This window comes from Chrysoperla carnea, chromosome 1 (assembly GCF_905475395.1).
Source record: "Chrysoperla carnea chromosome 1, inChrCarn1.1, whole genome shotgun sequence".
NCBI classification, from domain to species: Eukaryota; Metazoa; Arthropoda; class Insecta; order Neuroptera; family Chrysopidae; genus Chrysoperla; species Chrysoperla carnea.
Window position 1 is genome coordinate 76,340,422 of NC_058337.1, and position 17,194 is coordinate 76,357,615.

The window sequence follows — 17,194 nt, forward strand, 5'->3', positions numbered from 1 at the left end:
CAAATACAAAGGAAAGGAAACTTGTGTTCTTCATCTGTCCTTCATACTATCAATACTTTGGAGGAATCTAAGTTGTAATGTCTTAAAAACGCACTTTGCTTAACAGTTATAGATTCAATTAATTCAGTTATTTTTAAAACTGAATCACAAAAAAAGTCTACTAAAAAAAAAAAAATTATAAAATTTGCCCTTTCCATTATACAGTGTGCGGCATTTAAGATGAAGACACCCTCATATTTTCCTTAATTATAGAAATATTGATTTAAAATTTTGTACAGTCATATAGGGTGATTGGTCACTTTTTTTAAGAAACTTAAACGAAATCTGAACTTTAAACTCTACTAAAAATTTTCAAATAAGGCCGATTTTAGAATTTTTCTTAGGGCCATAGATGCTTAGAATATCTTTTTATACCCTGTTACCTATCTTTATCTTTTTATAATTTTTCATTAATTTTGTTTTTAGTTTCATTGAAATATTTGAATATATAACACTATTAAATTATCAATTTGTCCAGTTTTTACATTCCATAGCACACTAGTTATGAGATAAAAAATAAAATAAATTTTATAACTAGTGTGCTATGGAATGTAAAAATTGCAATAATTTTGAAAAAAGATCAAAATATTGAAAAAATTAAAAATATGAATTTTCTCGTGAAAATCTATATATGGATATAAAAAAATTCTAAGTAACTTTTTCTAAAAGTTTTTTCGATATCTCTTACCATCTCTGACGCTAGGCAAAATATTAAGAATCGGCACTATTTGTCAATTTGTAGTAGGCCAAGTTTAAAATTCTGGTTTCGGTTAAGTATCTTATAAATGTGACTTATTTATCACCCTGAATGATTGCAAAATATCAAATCGATATTCCTATAAATAACTTAAATATGAGAGTGCCTTCATCTTAAATGCGACACACTGTATATTATAGAGTATCGAGAAATGGAGCACGTAGTTACAGCGCCTTTGAATTACATATTAGGTTAAGCAATCAATAAAGTAGAATTATCATTGCTGAAAGTACTTTATATAAACTAAAAATTATCAGTTATATTATTAAATAAGAAACATATTCTTTATAAGCTCATAAGGAAATTTGAGAATGATACGTTCATGCACAAGAAAAAATTTTAAATGCGTAAAAAACATAATTATTAATTTTATTATCTCTAAAAATATAATATATGTATAACATAGCCAGAATTAATAACGCGAAAAATATATCTTCTTTTTACAATTTATAAATGTTACATTTTTCATACACTAATCCAACACTTACTGATACTTACTGATGGCAATGAAAATTTATGTTATAATTATTTTTAATAATATTTACTTAATTTATTACATGTTTGTCATCTGGTTTGTTAATTATATTGCATGAAATTTATTTATTAATAAGTATATAAATAAAATTAATTGCATACGTATAGTAAAATTTCATATTACAGAATGGCTTATAATATTTAAGTATAAGTCCTTTAAAAATAATTGCCCTAGATCAAAAAAAAAAAAAATTAACTTATTTCACTCGCGTACAATTTCTAAAATTATTTTTTTCGTTAAAGCTAAAAAATTAGTTCAGGCGAAGTTATTAGTTAGCCCAAGACACTGGACAAAAGGAGTATTAAGGGAGCTACACTACTAAGTTATGGACCCGGATCGTTGTTGTTTTATTTTGCTTCTTATCTTATATAAATAACACTAAACGAAGAGGAGTATACGTAGGCCAACCACTTTTAAGTTTGAAATTTTCAAAGTATCGAACAAACAGAGATGCCATTTGTTGAATATCGAACTAAAATCTATAGTGTCGGAGAGTCGATTAACTTCCTTTAAAATAGGAAAAAAGCAATTATAGTAGAACTTATTTATAATCAAGTAAAAAAGTATTAGATTGAATAATTTCATTCACTTGGTCCAATTACTTTCAAATAAAGTTTACGGCAGCATGTACATCTATACACTCGACACTTACAATCAAGTGAACAACTTCCTTTAATATTTTTTCGAAGCAACCAATGATTTATTTACGTCGGCGAAGAGTTTTTAGAACTCTAAAATAAATATAATGTAAAAATAAATAAATAAATAAATAAATAAGTACGTAAGAACACAGATTTACGATTAAAATGTAATCGAAATATACATTGAATTAAGAAAATGAAGCACTATAATAAAGAGTAATTATGTAGATAGACTTGGTTTATTTTATGTTGAACCTAGCTTACAAACAAAGAGAATATAATATATACATATGTAATATTATTTATTCTCTTTGTTTGTAAGGTCCAACATAAAATAAACCAACTCTATACTTGTATCGAGGGTATATTTTCTATTATAAAATGTAGTTGTGAATTTGAAATTAAGACATTGAATTACTTGAATTAAGACACATATAGTTTAAAACAAAATTTAATATACTCAAATTTAATAATTTTAATTAAGACAAAAAACACTTGAAGCACGAATTTACTGATAAATAGATGTAAACAAGTAATTTTAATATTTAGAAAATGAAAATATTTACTTGCGACCATGTTGAGAGCATATTTTTTAGAACCAAGAACATATTCAGTGCAACTAGTCCTTTTTTTTTTACAGTATAAGACAAATGTAATTTACAAAACATCTACGTAGACGTTAAAATTTCGAACTTTTAAAAAGCAAGGAATTTCATATGAAATTTTCTAATTGAAATAATAAATTTTTCCAACACCTGATCAAATAGCAATCAATTTTGTTCAATGTTCAATGCATTTCCTTACACTAACTAGGAAAAATCACATGTCAGAAATCCACTGCTGTAACATAACTAGATACAAATTTCTAGATATAGTATCTAGATATACATTTTTTGTATCTTGTATCTATATCTCGATACATTTTACTGGAAGTATCTTTAACTAAATCTAGATACATTTTAAAAGTATCTATGACAGCAGAAATTTAGAGGCATAATTTGCTTTGGTTGATCTATGAATGTTTACTTATCGAGACTTTTTCAGAAATCGAAAAACTACCAAAATTCATTTTTATTATTTAGATATCTATACATATTATCAATTTGGATGAAATTTATTTTAGGGTTAATTGTCGGATAAATACCATGTTAGACAATTAATAACAGCAGAATTTTCTTACTTGGAGATCCAAATTAATGCAATACAATAATTAAAGTTCATTCAATCATCAAGTATTTGGACTTCTAAGATCTAAAAGGTCACTGTTGACTTTCTTGTTAATATTATCTAAGGGCCTTGGAAACTTTTCTTTGGACAACCACGCAGAATTTACAATGGACCCCATACTTTTTCCCCACCCTGTATTATTTGTTGAAGCTTCAATTGATTTCAAACATTGATTTCTAGATCTGATAGGAAATGAATTTTTATGAAAAATAAACCTGAATTAAACACTTAAAACAATTACTATTGGTTTTTTCCTAATTTAAAACTATAACATTGAGAGTATGATTTCATTTAGAAAAAATTTTATTGATTCTGATAATTTTTCAATAAAATTTTCTTTGTGAATTTGCAACGCAATATTTATAATACCCATTTGACGCACCGTTATTTGATAAACATTTCATACTTGAATTAATGAATTAAATAAAATGTATTTTGAAAAATCGTGTAGGAAAATTTTACACATACGAATCTCATTAACATGTCTAGAAATTTTCCAACTTTCAATTTTTTCCTGGTATTCATGACATATATATTTTTAAAAGTATATATTGTTGACAATTTGGAATTAAGTAGACAAATCCAGATATTGTGCCAAACAAAACTACACACATAATTATTTACATAAATGTTAAATTTGCATTTGTTAAGACAATTGGATGAATGGGACAATATGTGGGTGTCACGACTCGTCGTAGTTTTTGTGTGTTTCATTTTCATGTGTTATACCTAAAACAAGTCAGTATTTTTGAATATTTTATTTAATTAGAAAATTTAGAGAGTGAATAATCAATTTTTTATCTTACGACATATCATACAAAGTAATAAATATAACTAACAAAATTTAAAAAATATTTAGACCTTTTGCTTTTTTATGTTATGGGTGATTCCATATGTGACTGACACTATACATTCGAACCAAAATGCGTTTTATTTTGCGTCATATTATAAATATTATCTAGTACCCGATTGACCGAACTTTGCTGGGTATTTTTTGAATAAAAAAGACACAAATTTTATCACTCATATAAGAAGAACTGTTTAAAATGTCTCCACACAAATACCAATTTGAATGTCCTCGTAATGTATTTTATTTCGTTAATTACGATATACGAATATCACATCAGCTCTATATCCAACAAAACTGACATAGCCACACGGACCACACACTATTCAATACATACAAAACGAACCACGAATAATGTATATACACGTCAATAGATGTCAGGAAGAGTCATATTTTGCAGTTTATGTTTCAGTTTTGGCAATAAATTATTTAATACTTTAAGCTTTCGGTGTATTAAGTATACCTAAATAATGTATTTTGGCACCATACTAAAGTATTTTGACCACCATAAACAGTATTTTTTTTCTATCCATGTTACATTTTTTCATGGAATCACCCTTATGCATATTTTTCTCTTTCATGTTATGCATACAATTTATAATATATAAAAAATAAATTTTTTTCAAAAACATTTTCTTGTTATGAGAAAAAATTCTTCACCATGCAAATATGTTTTGCTTTTTGTTTGGTACAAATGAAAAAATATTTTATCCTTAGACTTATATCAGGTAATATTTTAACTGCACTCTTCTTTAAAGTCAAAATGTGAGTAAAAATCGCAGGGATTTAATAATAAAAAATTAAATTGTTTGTTCTAGAAATAATTATGGAAAAACAAATTATTAAATAATTCTGTGCTACTTGCACTGTTTAACGATTTGAATTAGTACTCAAATGTACTCAACTATCGTACGTCCTATTTATGTAATAATACATAAATTTTTCATCAGAAAATAATCAACGTAAATCATATTTTCATGACCGTTTTCACCAGACATAAAGTCTTCCAAATAATAATACAACGAACAAAAAAACAATAAATAAATGTCAGTAAAAATAAACAGTTTTTTTTTAAATATGCTTATTTTATGTTGTTTTACGTGTGTGGTACTCTATCATAATGACATATATATTTTGAGACCATATCATCATAAAATTTTATTTGAAAATTGTAGAAAATTGGCTTTCATTCTATATTTAAAATAAAATTTCAATGTATTTTTAAAAATTATTGTATGAAATAATAATGGAACAGTCATAATTATAATAACTGTGTGGCTTATGTCAAGGTCTTTATCAAATCACATTTATATTTTATGAAAAAATTATTTTATTGATACAGAGTTGAATTCACCAATAATTTAAAAAAGTGTTCTAGCAGGGTAGCAACTTTCATTAAAAGGTTTGATTTTTAAAACAAAATATATATTTTAATTACGTTTATATGAATCCAGAAAATTTGAGAGGGGGATCTTATTATTAAAATTAATAACTTACTTCAAAAGTATGCATATTTGACATTGGTCTTATGTCAGAACGGCTAAAAAACTATTTTGATAATTTTCAACAAGATTTGACCGTAGAAAATGCAAAAAATCTATCTTACTTTAGGTTAGCTAAGGTTATATTGACTGTCCACGAAAGACACACTTAGGCTATAAAGCCCATTGTGATACCATATATGCAGGGGCGTAGGAGCCGTATGGGCAGGGTGGGCAGCTGCCCACCCAGGAATTTCCCTGGGTGGGCCATGCCCCTTTGTTGAAGAGATTAAAAATTTTATTGCTCTATTAAAATTTCGTGTAGGATAATTTTAAGGGCAAAACAATAGTTTTTCACTAACAATTGACCTTTCTGCCCACCCAGCAAAAAAAAAATTTCTAACCTGCCCACCCAGCAAAAATTTCGTTCCTACGCCCCTGCATATATGTGTTTTACCACATATCCGCTGATAATTTCATTTATCAGCTCCTCAATTTCAGATGCTGAGTGCACCTCCTTCATACATATACCATGCACTACACCAGCCCATCATTATTAATTTTGTTGCGACGGCGGTTATCGAACCCACTACCTATAAGCATACCGCGAACGGAATTGGTTACACCTTAACCAACTGAGCTAATAGGGCGATAATCTAACTTTGGCAGTTTAGAAAAACTGTAAAGATCATGTTCTGTACTAATGTAGGTATTATGAGCTAAAAAAGTAACTCGGTACGGGAACAATCAAATTTCTTTATTATAAAGAAACTTGAAGCGCTCTAAAGATACAAATTATTCTAGACAAAACCTTTTGAATTTATATTTTGCTAGGTCCGATGGAGTTTTAATCCAATCCTGGCATTTATTCATTCGTGTATTCTTTTTTTTTTTTATTGAATCTTGGCTAGTATATTCCATTTGTAATGTGTTTTATCCATAATCGGTCAAATAATCAATATTCTCTGTTGTTGTTGAAGCAAAACGAGTTTAATTTTCATATTCTTTAAAGTGCAGACCTACTGTAATGGTGATTTATTGTTTACAAACTAACGGAATTATTTCTTGTTTGTTGAAATAAATCTGAACTAAGGGTCTGCAAATCGAATAATATCTTAAAATTTTTGTTACTACTAATGTAACTAAAATGTTTGTTACATTAAAAAAACATAGATTCGGAACGAACTGTATAGGTTTCTTTCTTGATGGCAGAACAGAAAAATCATAAATTTTAGAATTTGAAAAATCATTACAATCTGACTTTAATTTTCAAAATATTACTAGCGATAAATTTTAAAGCATTTCAGGATATATTTCGTCGATTTACATGCAATGCGCTAACTAAAAGAATCATCTTTGACTACATTTTTTTTTTATTTAACTTTTTTTCGTTCAACCAATTTTGCGATCGATATAGTATCAAAATATTTATTTTTCCCAAAAACTAACCATGTCTTTCGATTTCTAAATAAAGAGTTAAGAAGAAAAGTCGTAAGTAAGAGAGATCTTGACGTTCTGTCCGTAATAATATTTGTGTGCCCAAAATCTTTATCAAACAGAAACAATGGTTTGTCTTGACTTTAAGATCCTCGAAGAAATTCGTTTCGACTCTTTGAATTATTCTTCCTATTGCGTCAAGAAAGCCTTTTTTTCTGTGTATTTCTATAGCTTATAATTTATAACAGTATAAGTAAATGAAACATCAAATTCAAGAAACTTCCCACCGGATATTAAATGCATTTAATAATTACGGAAGAATTTATCTATAAATACAAGTGTCTATCAAACTAAATCACAACCAATTATTATTAGATATTAATCGATAATTATTATAAAATAAATAAATATATATAATTACTTACAAATTAACAATAAAAGGATGTCGAATTTCCTGTAAAATACTTTTTTCATTTTTCACATGTTCAACTTGTTTCATTTTAATTACATCAGCCATTGATAATATTTTCATAGCACCATACTTATTTGTTGACTTGTGACGACATAAGCATACTCGACCAAATGTTCCTGTACCTAGAAATTAAAAAAAAAAACATTATTAATTATATTTATTTATTTATTTAAAACAAATAATTTGAATGGTGCAATATTATGATAAATTTAGTATTATTCTTTCTTTTAATTTCTTTAAATAGTAGTTACATTTGCAAAAATTCCTAAACGTATAATCTATTGTTTAAGACAGTAGTAAATCATCGGTCGTAACGCCTACAAGACGTTAAAATAAAAAAATTGTTCATTGTTTTACATCATTAAAAATCAGTTAAGGACGAAAAGTTATTTTCATAGAGTGAAAAGTTATTTTTTTGATTAAAGAGTTTTTGATTAAAGAGACACAGAGTAAAATTATTCAACACATCGAATTTTTATTTTTACTTTGTTTATTTACTTATTTTTTATTATAATTTTTTGTGTTGTTTATTTTTAATCATGTATAGGATATTTATTTACATCATGATCTCTTCGATTATAATTGATATTTTTAATATGATGCATACAGCGTAAACTAAATATTGACAAATATCTTTTCTAGTAATCTTAATTAATGAGGATTCATGCCAAGCACCCTATCAATTATTTCTTTGGTATTTACAGCGAATGAGAGACTTATTTTAGGGAAAAAATAGCCTCGTTTCGGAGGTATAAGCATTTGAAATTACTTTTCGTTAAAAATTTTAATAAGAATGGCATGATTCGATAAATTTTAATCAAAATGCGCTCGATTTTCACTGTGAGTGTTTTTTTAAGTAACTGAAATAGATTCAATGGAGGCTAAAAAAATGAGAAATTTGTAACACAATATTAGATGATCAGCGCAAATTTACGTAGCACTCACACATGGCGATGAACTATGTATGCTACGATGAACTATGTATGCTATTGAACAGGGCGATGAACTATGTTTGCTAAGGTATACTAAGTTTAGTCCCAAGTTTGTTACGCTTAAAGCTATTGATGCTACGAACACAATTTTGGTATAGGTGTTCATAAAACCATCAAATGAGTCCATTTCCGGTTATCCGTCTGTCCATCGGTCTATCTGTAAGCACGGTAACTCAAAAGCGAAAAAAGTATCAAGCTGAAATTTTTATAGCTTACTTAAAAAGACGTAAAAAGTGGGATCGAGTTCGTATATGAACAATAAAGGTCAATTTGGTCTTGGGTTCGTAGGACGTATCTTATAAACCGTGAGAGAAAGAACAAGAATTTAAATGTAAAAAATGTTAAATAAATAAACAACTTTTGTTTGAAACATTTTTTCGAAAACATTACTGTTTATCCGGGGCGCAACTTTGGTGTCCATTTTCTCCACAGCTATAACAGATAAAGAGTTGGAAATTTGTAGATGGCTTCAACTAATGGCCTTGTGAAGCATTCTCGAAAAACGAAGAAAATTTTTAGAAAATACTTTCGAAAATTTTCAAAAAACAAATAAATGGCGGCCGAAAAGCAAGCCAGTAATTTCCTGTTACTGTGTAAGACAAAAGAATCAAACAAACAAATACTAAAAAGAATCAATTTCTGAGTAAGTTGTTCAACAGTTTTCCATGATATAACAATTTGCAAAAAAAAGAATAACCTTCAAGTTTATTATTAAATCTGATAATAAAAAGTATAATTTTCATATTATCATTTCAAATTATTTTCTTGTTAACAAGAATTTTTATTTGTGTTATTAGATCATAATTATCTTATTTTTAAAATGATAATTAAATAATATGTTTTGTAATTAACAACATTATAATTATTATGTAATAATAAATGCAACCTGGAAACGAATCACTTTAACTTGTTTGTGGTAAAATTTAAAGATTGTAGAGGACAAATTCCACAAAAAGTTGCATCATTGAAAATACTGGCTATTGAAGAAAATTAAAACGTGAAATTAAATCATTTTTCCTGAAATATGTGAAAACCATTTTTGATTAAAGGAAAAAAAAGTATTTTCTTTATTAAAACTTGGAATTGACCTAGATCCCTATATATTATAAATGTGAAATTAAGCATTTTTGTTTGTTTGTTTGTTGGTTACGCTTTCACGCTAAAACTAGCGAATGGTTCTTAATTAAACTGTACAGCAATACAGCTGATATATCAGAATAACACATAAACTATAATTTATAAAGATATATTTTAAAAAAATAAAAAAAATTTAATTAAATTTGACATTTACCATTTTTTAAATTTTTACAGAAATCTTTAATTTATGGTTCAAAATGATGATTATAGATGAAGAAGATCTATGATCATCATTTTGAACCATAAATTAAAGAATTCTGTAAAAATTCAAAAAAGTAAATGTCAAACAAATCATGGCCAACTATTCTGATATACTCAATTAATTATGACCATTTTACATTTAACAAAATTGCAAACTGTGTATTACAAGAGAGGGTGGAGGCTATAAAGCGGTAGTTTTTGCTTTTAAGCCCAGTGAAGCGGGCGGGTATCAATCTAGGCATGCATAAACATAAAAAAAGATAAAATTACATAATTATCACAGAATAATTAATCACATTTCAAAAGTTTGTGTTTTTTTTTCATTTAAAAAGTACTTGCTCAACTGTTGGATAAAAATTGTATGAGAATGATCGCAGAAAATTTCAAACACGATGCAAACGCAAAAACCCAGGGACTTTGAAATTAAAAAAAATCAAGTTTGAAATTATTTTTTTTTTGCATTTAATAGCTTTTATTTCAAACATAAACATGTAATTAATAAAATCGATTTAATTCCAAAAATCATTTAGAAATAGAAAAAAAAATAGAAAATAAAATTTTCTAATTAAGTTATTTTCCTTACCTTGGGGTTAATTTTACGGAAAAATTATCCACCTAAATTACATAAATTAATTTGTTTTTCGAATAATTTCATACTGGTTCTATTACACTATTGGTTTCATAGCGATGCAATGGAAAAATTTCTCAGAAATTTGTTCAAATGTTCATCAATTTTATGTAGAAGATGTCGAAAATAACTTACATTTAATTTATGCATTTACAAATGTGATCGATCATGCTCTAACAATTACATTAATTGGAAATTTGAAAGATCGGAGATTTGAAAGTTTTGCGATTTGAGATTTTGAAACGTGAAGGACATACATTTTTTTTATTAATGGTATGAGCATATTTTGGTTAATTTTAACAAAATAGAACAGTCCAATTATTATAAGAAAAGCAGAGCTTTTTAATGTGCATTTCTACACAAATAGTCCAGAAAAAGATTTTCACTTTTTATTTAATTTTCCAAAATATATCTACTATTTAATTTTCCTACTTAAATAAAACTAATCTTAAATAGTTTTAAGTTAAAAGATTTCTATTTTTAAAAGTATCTATCTTTGAAATAAATAAATAAAAGTATTTAACTAAATCTTTGAAAGCGGAATAATTTTGGTTTAGAAAAATATTAAAGTGGGTTTTAAGTAGTATTATTTAGGAGTATATTTTAATTAAAGTGTAATTATTAAAAAATAGAAATATATTTTTATATTTTTAATTTATTATTACCTAATTTTTAATATTTCTAATTTTAAAATTAGATGGCTTAACGTTTTAATCGCTTTAATTTGCAGTTCTAAAAATTTGCCTAAAAGAAGCAATGTGCTAATTTAATCTACTACACTTTTATATAATTATTTTCGATTATAATAGATTATATAGAACTATTTCAGTATTTAGCCCATTGAAATTATTATTTACAAAGGGACCTAATTAAATACGAAATCTTGTAAATCTTACAGGAACACATACTTACATTAGGTAATGTTGTCGACCAAGTATTTCATGCGAAGGTTAATTTATAAGAAATTGAATCATTAACGACATAGTAGTAGATATTGCCCGAAAAACTGTTTATAAAATATTGTTTAAGATTTTAGGTACCCGCATGGCCACAAAATATCGCTTTATAATAAGATTAAACAGATCTAATAATATCTTTCATATAAAATGTGTCTAATAGTTATCAAATGAAAAACATACTAGACGGAAAGCCGCCTACAAAAATGCTAGAAATAAATATGAAAAATTTGGACAAACTGAAAAATATGGCTGAACTCGTGGTGCCTATTAAAAGAAAATGATTGACGAAAATTCTTAAGTGTAAAGTATATGTCGTTATACTCATTTTGTATTTCGTTTTTCTTAACGTAATGAGGAAATTTTTATGAAACATCACCTAAAAATAACTTTTATATGTATAATAAACGCCATTGCGCTTCAATGTATGAACAGGTGTGTGGGTTGTAGCAGGTGAATTTTTGTCCACAAAAATTATAGTATTAATATAATGTAATTGCAAGTTTATTTTGCTATTTAATTATTGCTATCTTGATCGTTAAGATTATTGTTTTTATTGCCAATAAAAACACAACAAATTTCATTTATTGAAACTTGTTAAAATAATGATGAGGTAGTCATGTTTGGCAATCACTCATTCTTACTTTATGCATACACATGCCTTTATGGATTATGGAGAAGGTATTCGAAAAAGTTCATCTAAAACCAAATTTCTTAGGGTCTACAATTTTCTCTATTGAGCTCATTCTTGTTTTTGTATTTTCACATCATTGGCAAATCTAAATGTATAAGAGAATCTGAATATTATTGATTTCAATTATTTGTAATAGTCACGCGAAAGAAGCTTTTTTATGTGTCAATATATATGGTAGATATAAGTATTTGTTACATGCGGTAATCCGAAAAAATAGACCGTAAATTTCCTAGACCCGGAGTATTGTTGTAATTATGAATTGATCCTACCTTTTTTAATTGTACCTACTCAGTTCACTTAGCTCATTTTTGCTTTTCATGATTCCATAGCAAATTCTCGTCCCGAAATATGTGACGTTGTTGCCAAAGGAAAAGTGAAAAACTAGTATGACCTCCTGGAAATTTTAAAATTTCCATTGAAGAGTGCAATTCAATTAGTAACATGCGTTATTAACTAAAATAGGGATTAAAAGTTTAAAAATATGTCTTTGAATTCGGAACAAATCAACTTTTAAATTTTTCATTAAAAAAGCCAAGAATAGGGATTTCCTGGTTCTTGGATTAATTATTAATTATTCAAAATGAGATTAGGGATAATAAAAAGACATTGTACTATTAAAGTCTATAAATCGAAAGTTTAGTAGAAGATCAATTGTACAACATTTCCAAAATCGGAAATCAAAAATCGCAACATTATACGACTAATAATTTTTGAGTTAACGAATGCATACATACAAGCATATGTAACTGCTTAACATTTTTTCACGATTGCATTGTACTTCCTTTACTTACTACAAAACAATAAAAATAATTTGATTTCCTTAAATTCATATAATTGAAATCATATCAAAACCACTAATAAAAAGTAATTTCCCAAAAAATATCATTAAACTTTCTGTTTAAAATAATAATAATCCCATTAAAATTTATAATTTTATTATGCGATAAAACTTAAAACTAATATTTTTAATAAATAAATAATTCATTTTATATGTTAATATAAATTTCTAGAAATATGAATGTTTTCCACTCCTGATACCTAAGGCAATAATATATGTCACTTTTATCATAATTATTTCAAATATATTTCCATAATGAAACAAATCATGCCATGAAAATGTGAAAAAATATTTAATACTTAGATATTTTATATTATAGCTTCAAGCGGTGAAAACAATTATGTCAATTTTTTTAATCTAAAACTTGTGGCCTTTGTTTTTCAAATACCTGTGTATTGTAGGTACCTCATTGGCTTATCTAGAGATGGGAACTCAGATTTCAGTCACTTATTACTCGATAGATACTAACTTTTTTTAATGGAGTGGAAATTACCTCTAATAATAACATAAAAATCTGCTAGATCAAATAATTCGTATCTAATACAAAATTTGAAAATTTGTGCTTTATATTTCAGAAGCACTCCACGCGTTATAGCATTTTGCATTACAATTAAATTTATATATTGTACTTTTAGCGAGGTTTAAAATTTTAAAAACTATAATTTTGATATTAAAGACTCATGATTAGCGTTCACCTTCACCAAATATATCTTCCCATCTCTTCAATTTGAATTTCTATTCCGTTAATTTAGTTATGAGATGGTATTTTATAAATTTCAGAATATTAAGACGGTTGGGAGTAGATGCAGACTCATTTAAAAATGCATTTTGTTTGAATGCAATGCATTCCATTGCATTCAAACAAATGAAGCTAAAAAGCATACGATAATAAAAGTAGTTGCTGTTGCTCAAGTGCGTTGCTTGGAGTGCAGAGTATGTAATAAAAAAATTATAAGAATTTCTAAAATTGCTAATTTTAACCATGATGGTTTCATAAATTAAAAAAAAATATTTTAAGACATGGATTGCCATGAGGTAATTGATTATCTACGGCCAAGTAATTAATTTAATTAATTATTCAACTATCGTGTATCACGCTACTATGAACACTAAAATCTATTTCCATAATCCCATCAAAAAATTATGACAGTTTAATACAAAATACTAACAGACCTTGACTTTTGTAAAAATAATATGATTGACCTTTAGATCCAGATTATTATGATGGTTTCTCAACTGTTAAAAAAATTTTATGCACGATATTATATATAATAATTTCTATTGTTTAAAATTTAAAAAAAAAATCCTTGGTATCTGATTAATCGTCTGTTAACCCACATAATAAACTTTTTTTTGTACCATGTAAAATTTTCAATTTTAGAAAATTAGAACAAAATTTCGTATTGCATCCGTCTATATACTAACATAAAATAGCTAAGCTATCACTATGACTAAGAAGTTTTTGAAAAATGTCGAATCATTGTTATATTAATTTAAATATTAGGGTAAGATGTAGTACCAAGATTGATCTAAGCTGACCAGCATTTTGTATTGAAATAAGATAAAATCGTGTTCTTTCTATTTTATAAAATAAATAAGCCTACCATATAATACGAATTTTACAGTTTGTTTAAACTTCACGCTTAGTTTGATCGTTTTGATTACATCCCCTCACCCTTTATACATGGAAGTATGTATGCATTAAATTTTACCCTTTCATTCTTCTGTTTATAGGTTTCCGGCATGGGTATGTGAAGTATAAGTGAAAAAGAAGTCTCACCACCCCGAGTCATTAAAAATGCCATTTGAAGCTGCTGGACGCTCAGAGTACACATTCTATGAGACTATTTTCTTGAGTGAACTGTAACGGTTATATTATGTTGCAAGCAGTGCCTTGAAGTATAATCGAAGGGGGTGATTGTAGTTACATTAGGGTGTGAGCCATAGAACACTATGATTTTGTAAAATAGTCACACATCTTGAACTACAGTTCTAGGGCCGGATTTAATCTCCTGCCGCCCTTGGGCACTGAAAAAAATGCCGCCCCATCATTGAAATATCACTTAAAGTTATTTAGTTTTGATATCTTATTTAAAAAAAATTAAAATAACTAATATTGTATTGCAAATAATTTATTATATATTATGTACTTTGATATGACATAAAAAAAATATTTGTTTTTGTTCTTTTAGAGTTACCTATACATTTTGCACTCAGCTTGACTCATAATTATATTATCACAATTTTTTCCACAGGCAAACACGCCTGACTTTGGAATTGCAAATTGATCGATTAAATCTTCACAATCTAAACGTTGAAGTACGTCCGATTCGATCCATAGAATAACTAAGCTATTGAGTCTCTTTGCACTCATTGTAGAACGTAAGTAGTTTGTAACCCTTTCTAAACAAGAAAACGATCGTTCTGCGCTACAATTTGTTACAGCTAAAGTAATAAATATTCTATATCCGATTTCTACGTTTGGAAACTCAGTGAAAAGGTCGATTGCTTGCGAAAGTTTCAGAATATCGGAAGGTGAATTTTTTCCATCGTTTTTTCAGTACAATAAGCATGGCAAAAATAACCAAATTTTAATTTTGTAATTCCAGCAAATTAAAAATCAAATATTACCATTTCAAACCTACAAAGTAATGAATTAATTAAATTTTCACTTGAGATGACAAAATTATGATTTACAGTATTTCGATTTGACAAATAATGTATGAGTCGAATTTCTTGAATTATCTATTAAATAATGTATGATTAACAAAGAAAATAAAAAATTTCTATTGAGAAATTTTGATGACAATAAAAAAAATTTTTTCCCCTTTCCAAATTTTGCCGCCCTGGGCACTAGCACCGACTGTCCCTATTATAAATCCACCGCTGTACAGTTCGCAATTTTTTATCGGCAGTTGCTTTAAAAAACATATAAATCTAATTTTTGATTCTAGGTACTACACTTTCCCCCACCATATATTTTCAATTATTTAATCAATATATCACTAGTAAGTAATATCATCAGAAAATAGTTCCCCTACTGTCTTGACAGGCCACTTTCTATAAAAATATTAAACAAAAATTTCAACATTTTTTAACTAATTGAAACATTTGTGGTTAGCTATACTTATCCCACAAAACTGCAATAAATAACAACTTTTTTTTGCTTTTCTTGAAATAAGAAAATTAGATTTTGAAAATTCATGCATGATTTTCAGATGTTCTATAATTTGGTATGCAGGGTGGTCCAAGTTAAACAACAGGACTTCACCAAAAATTTTCGATAATATATATTCACTGTAACAGCCTTTTTTCAATACCCTACAAGGACGCGTTACCAATAAGTTTATTCATCAAGCTTCATAACTAGAACCTTAAGAGATTTTTTTTTTAATTTAAGCTCATTTCTAAAAATTTAATAAATTATTATGTCTCGTTGAATAAAATAGCCTCGTTTGAACGCGATATATATCAGATAGCATTTCCTCTTGAATGTAATTTGAATACAGGATGTTTAAAATAAGATACACGTGCATAGCGAATAACTAGTATTTAATTCTGTTACTAATGGCTTGCTCTAAATTATTTTAATTATTTTATTTGGAGTTTTATTATTATTTATAATGATTTAATCAAACTCTAAGTGATTACTAATTGTCGCATCCTTATTCGTAAAAATCTGATGTCACCGCTTCACAACCTTTAAAAACGTTTAAAAGAATAGAGTCGCGAGTAAATTTTAAAAGAATGAAATTGGTTTACTCAAGAGTTAACAAAATTTTGAAAAACCTCAAATATCAAGAAAAAAGTACTAATATCCGCTAAGCTTCATCAGGAGTAAATTAAATTTATAAAAACTGTATTTTACGAAAACATTTTTTGAAAAATACGGAAAAATACATAAATTTTTAAGTAAAGTCTCGATTAAACCTCAAAGATCCTATTTATTTTTTTATGACAAAATTATTTTTATACATCTATATATGAAATGACTTTAGTCCCAAGTTTCTAACTTAGAAATATTGATGTTACAATCCAAATTTTTGTATGTATGTATGTTTTGTGTGCATAAATTCACCTAATTAAACCATTTTCGTTATTGCGTCCACCTGTACGTCATCACTTAGAAATATTGATGTTACAATCAAAATTTTTGTATGTATGTATGTTTTGTGTGCATAAATTCACCTAATTAAACCATTTTCGTTATTCCGTCCACCTTTACGTCATCAAGATAATTCAAAAACGAAAAGAGATACCGAGCTGAATTTTTATACCGTGTTCAGAACGTAAAAAGTGACTTTGAGTTCGT

At 27.1% G+C, this 17,194-nt stretch overlaps 1 protein-coding gene across 2 annotated transcripts in view; it reads right to left on the reverse strand.

The window, feature by feature from the left end:
• The window catches only part of LOC123290497 (cAMP-dependent protein kinase catalytic subunit 3), a 79,571-nt gene that overhangs the window by 23,254 nt on the left and 39,123 nt on the right, over positions 1–17,194 (reverse strand). Inside the window, exons 1-2 of one of the 2 annotated variants that reach the window (XM_044870827.1) lie at positions 7,688–7,756; positions 7,390–7,558 (exon numbers count right to left, since the gene is read on the reverse strand). In XM_044870827.1, the coding sequence (XP_044726762.1) occupies positions 7,390–7,496 (107 nt within the window). In that variant the 5' untranslated portion in view covers positions 7,497–7,558; positions 7,688–7,756. Of the gene's footprint in view, positions 1–7,389; positions 7,559–7,687; positions 7,757–17,194 lie in introns of those variants that run through there. The other variant, XM_044870751.1, reaches the window with a different exon arrangement.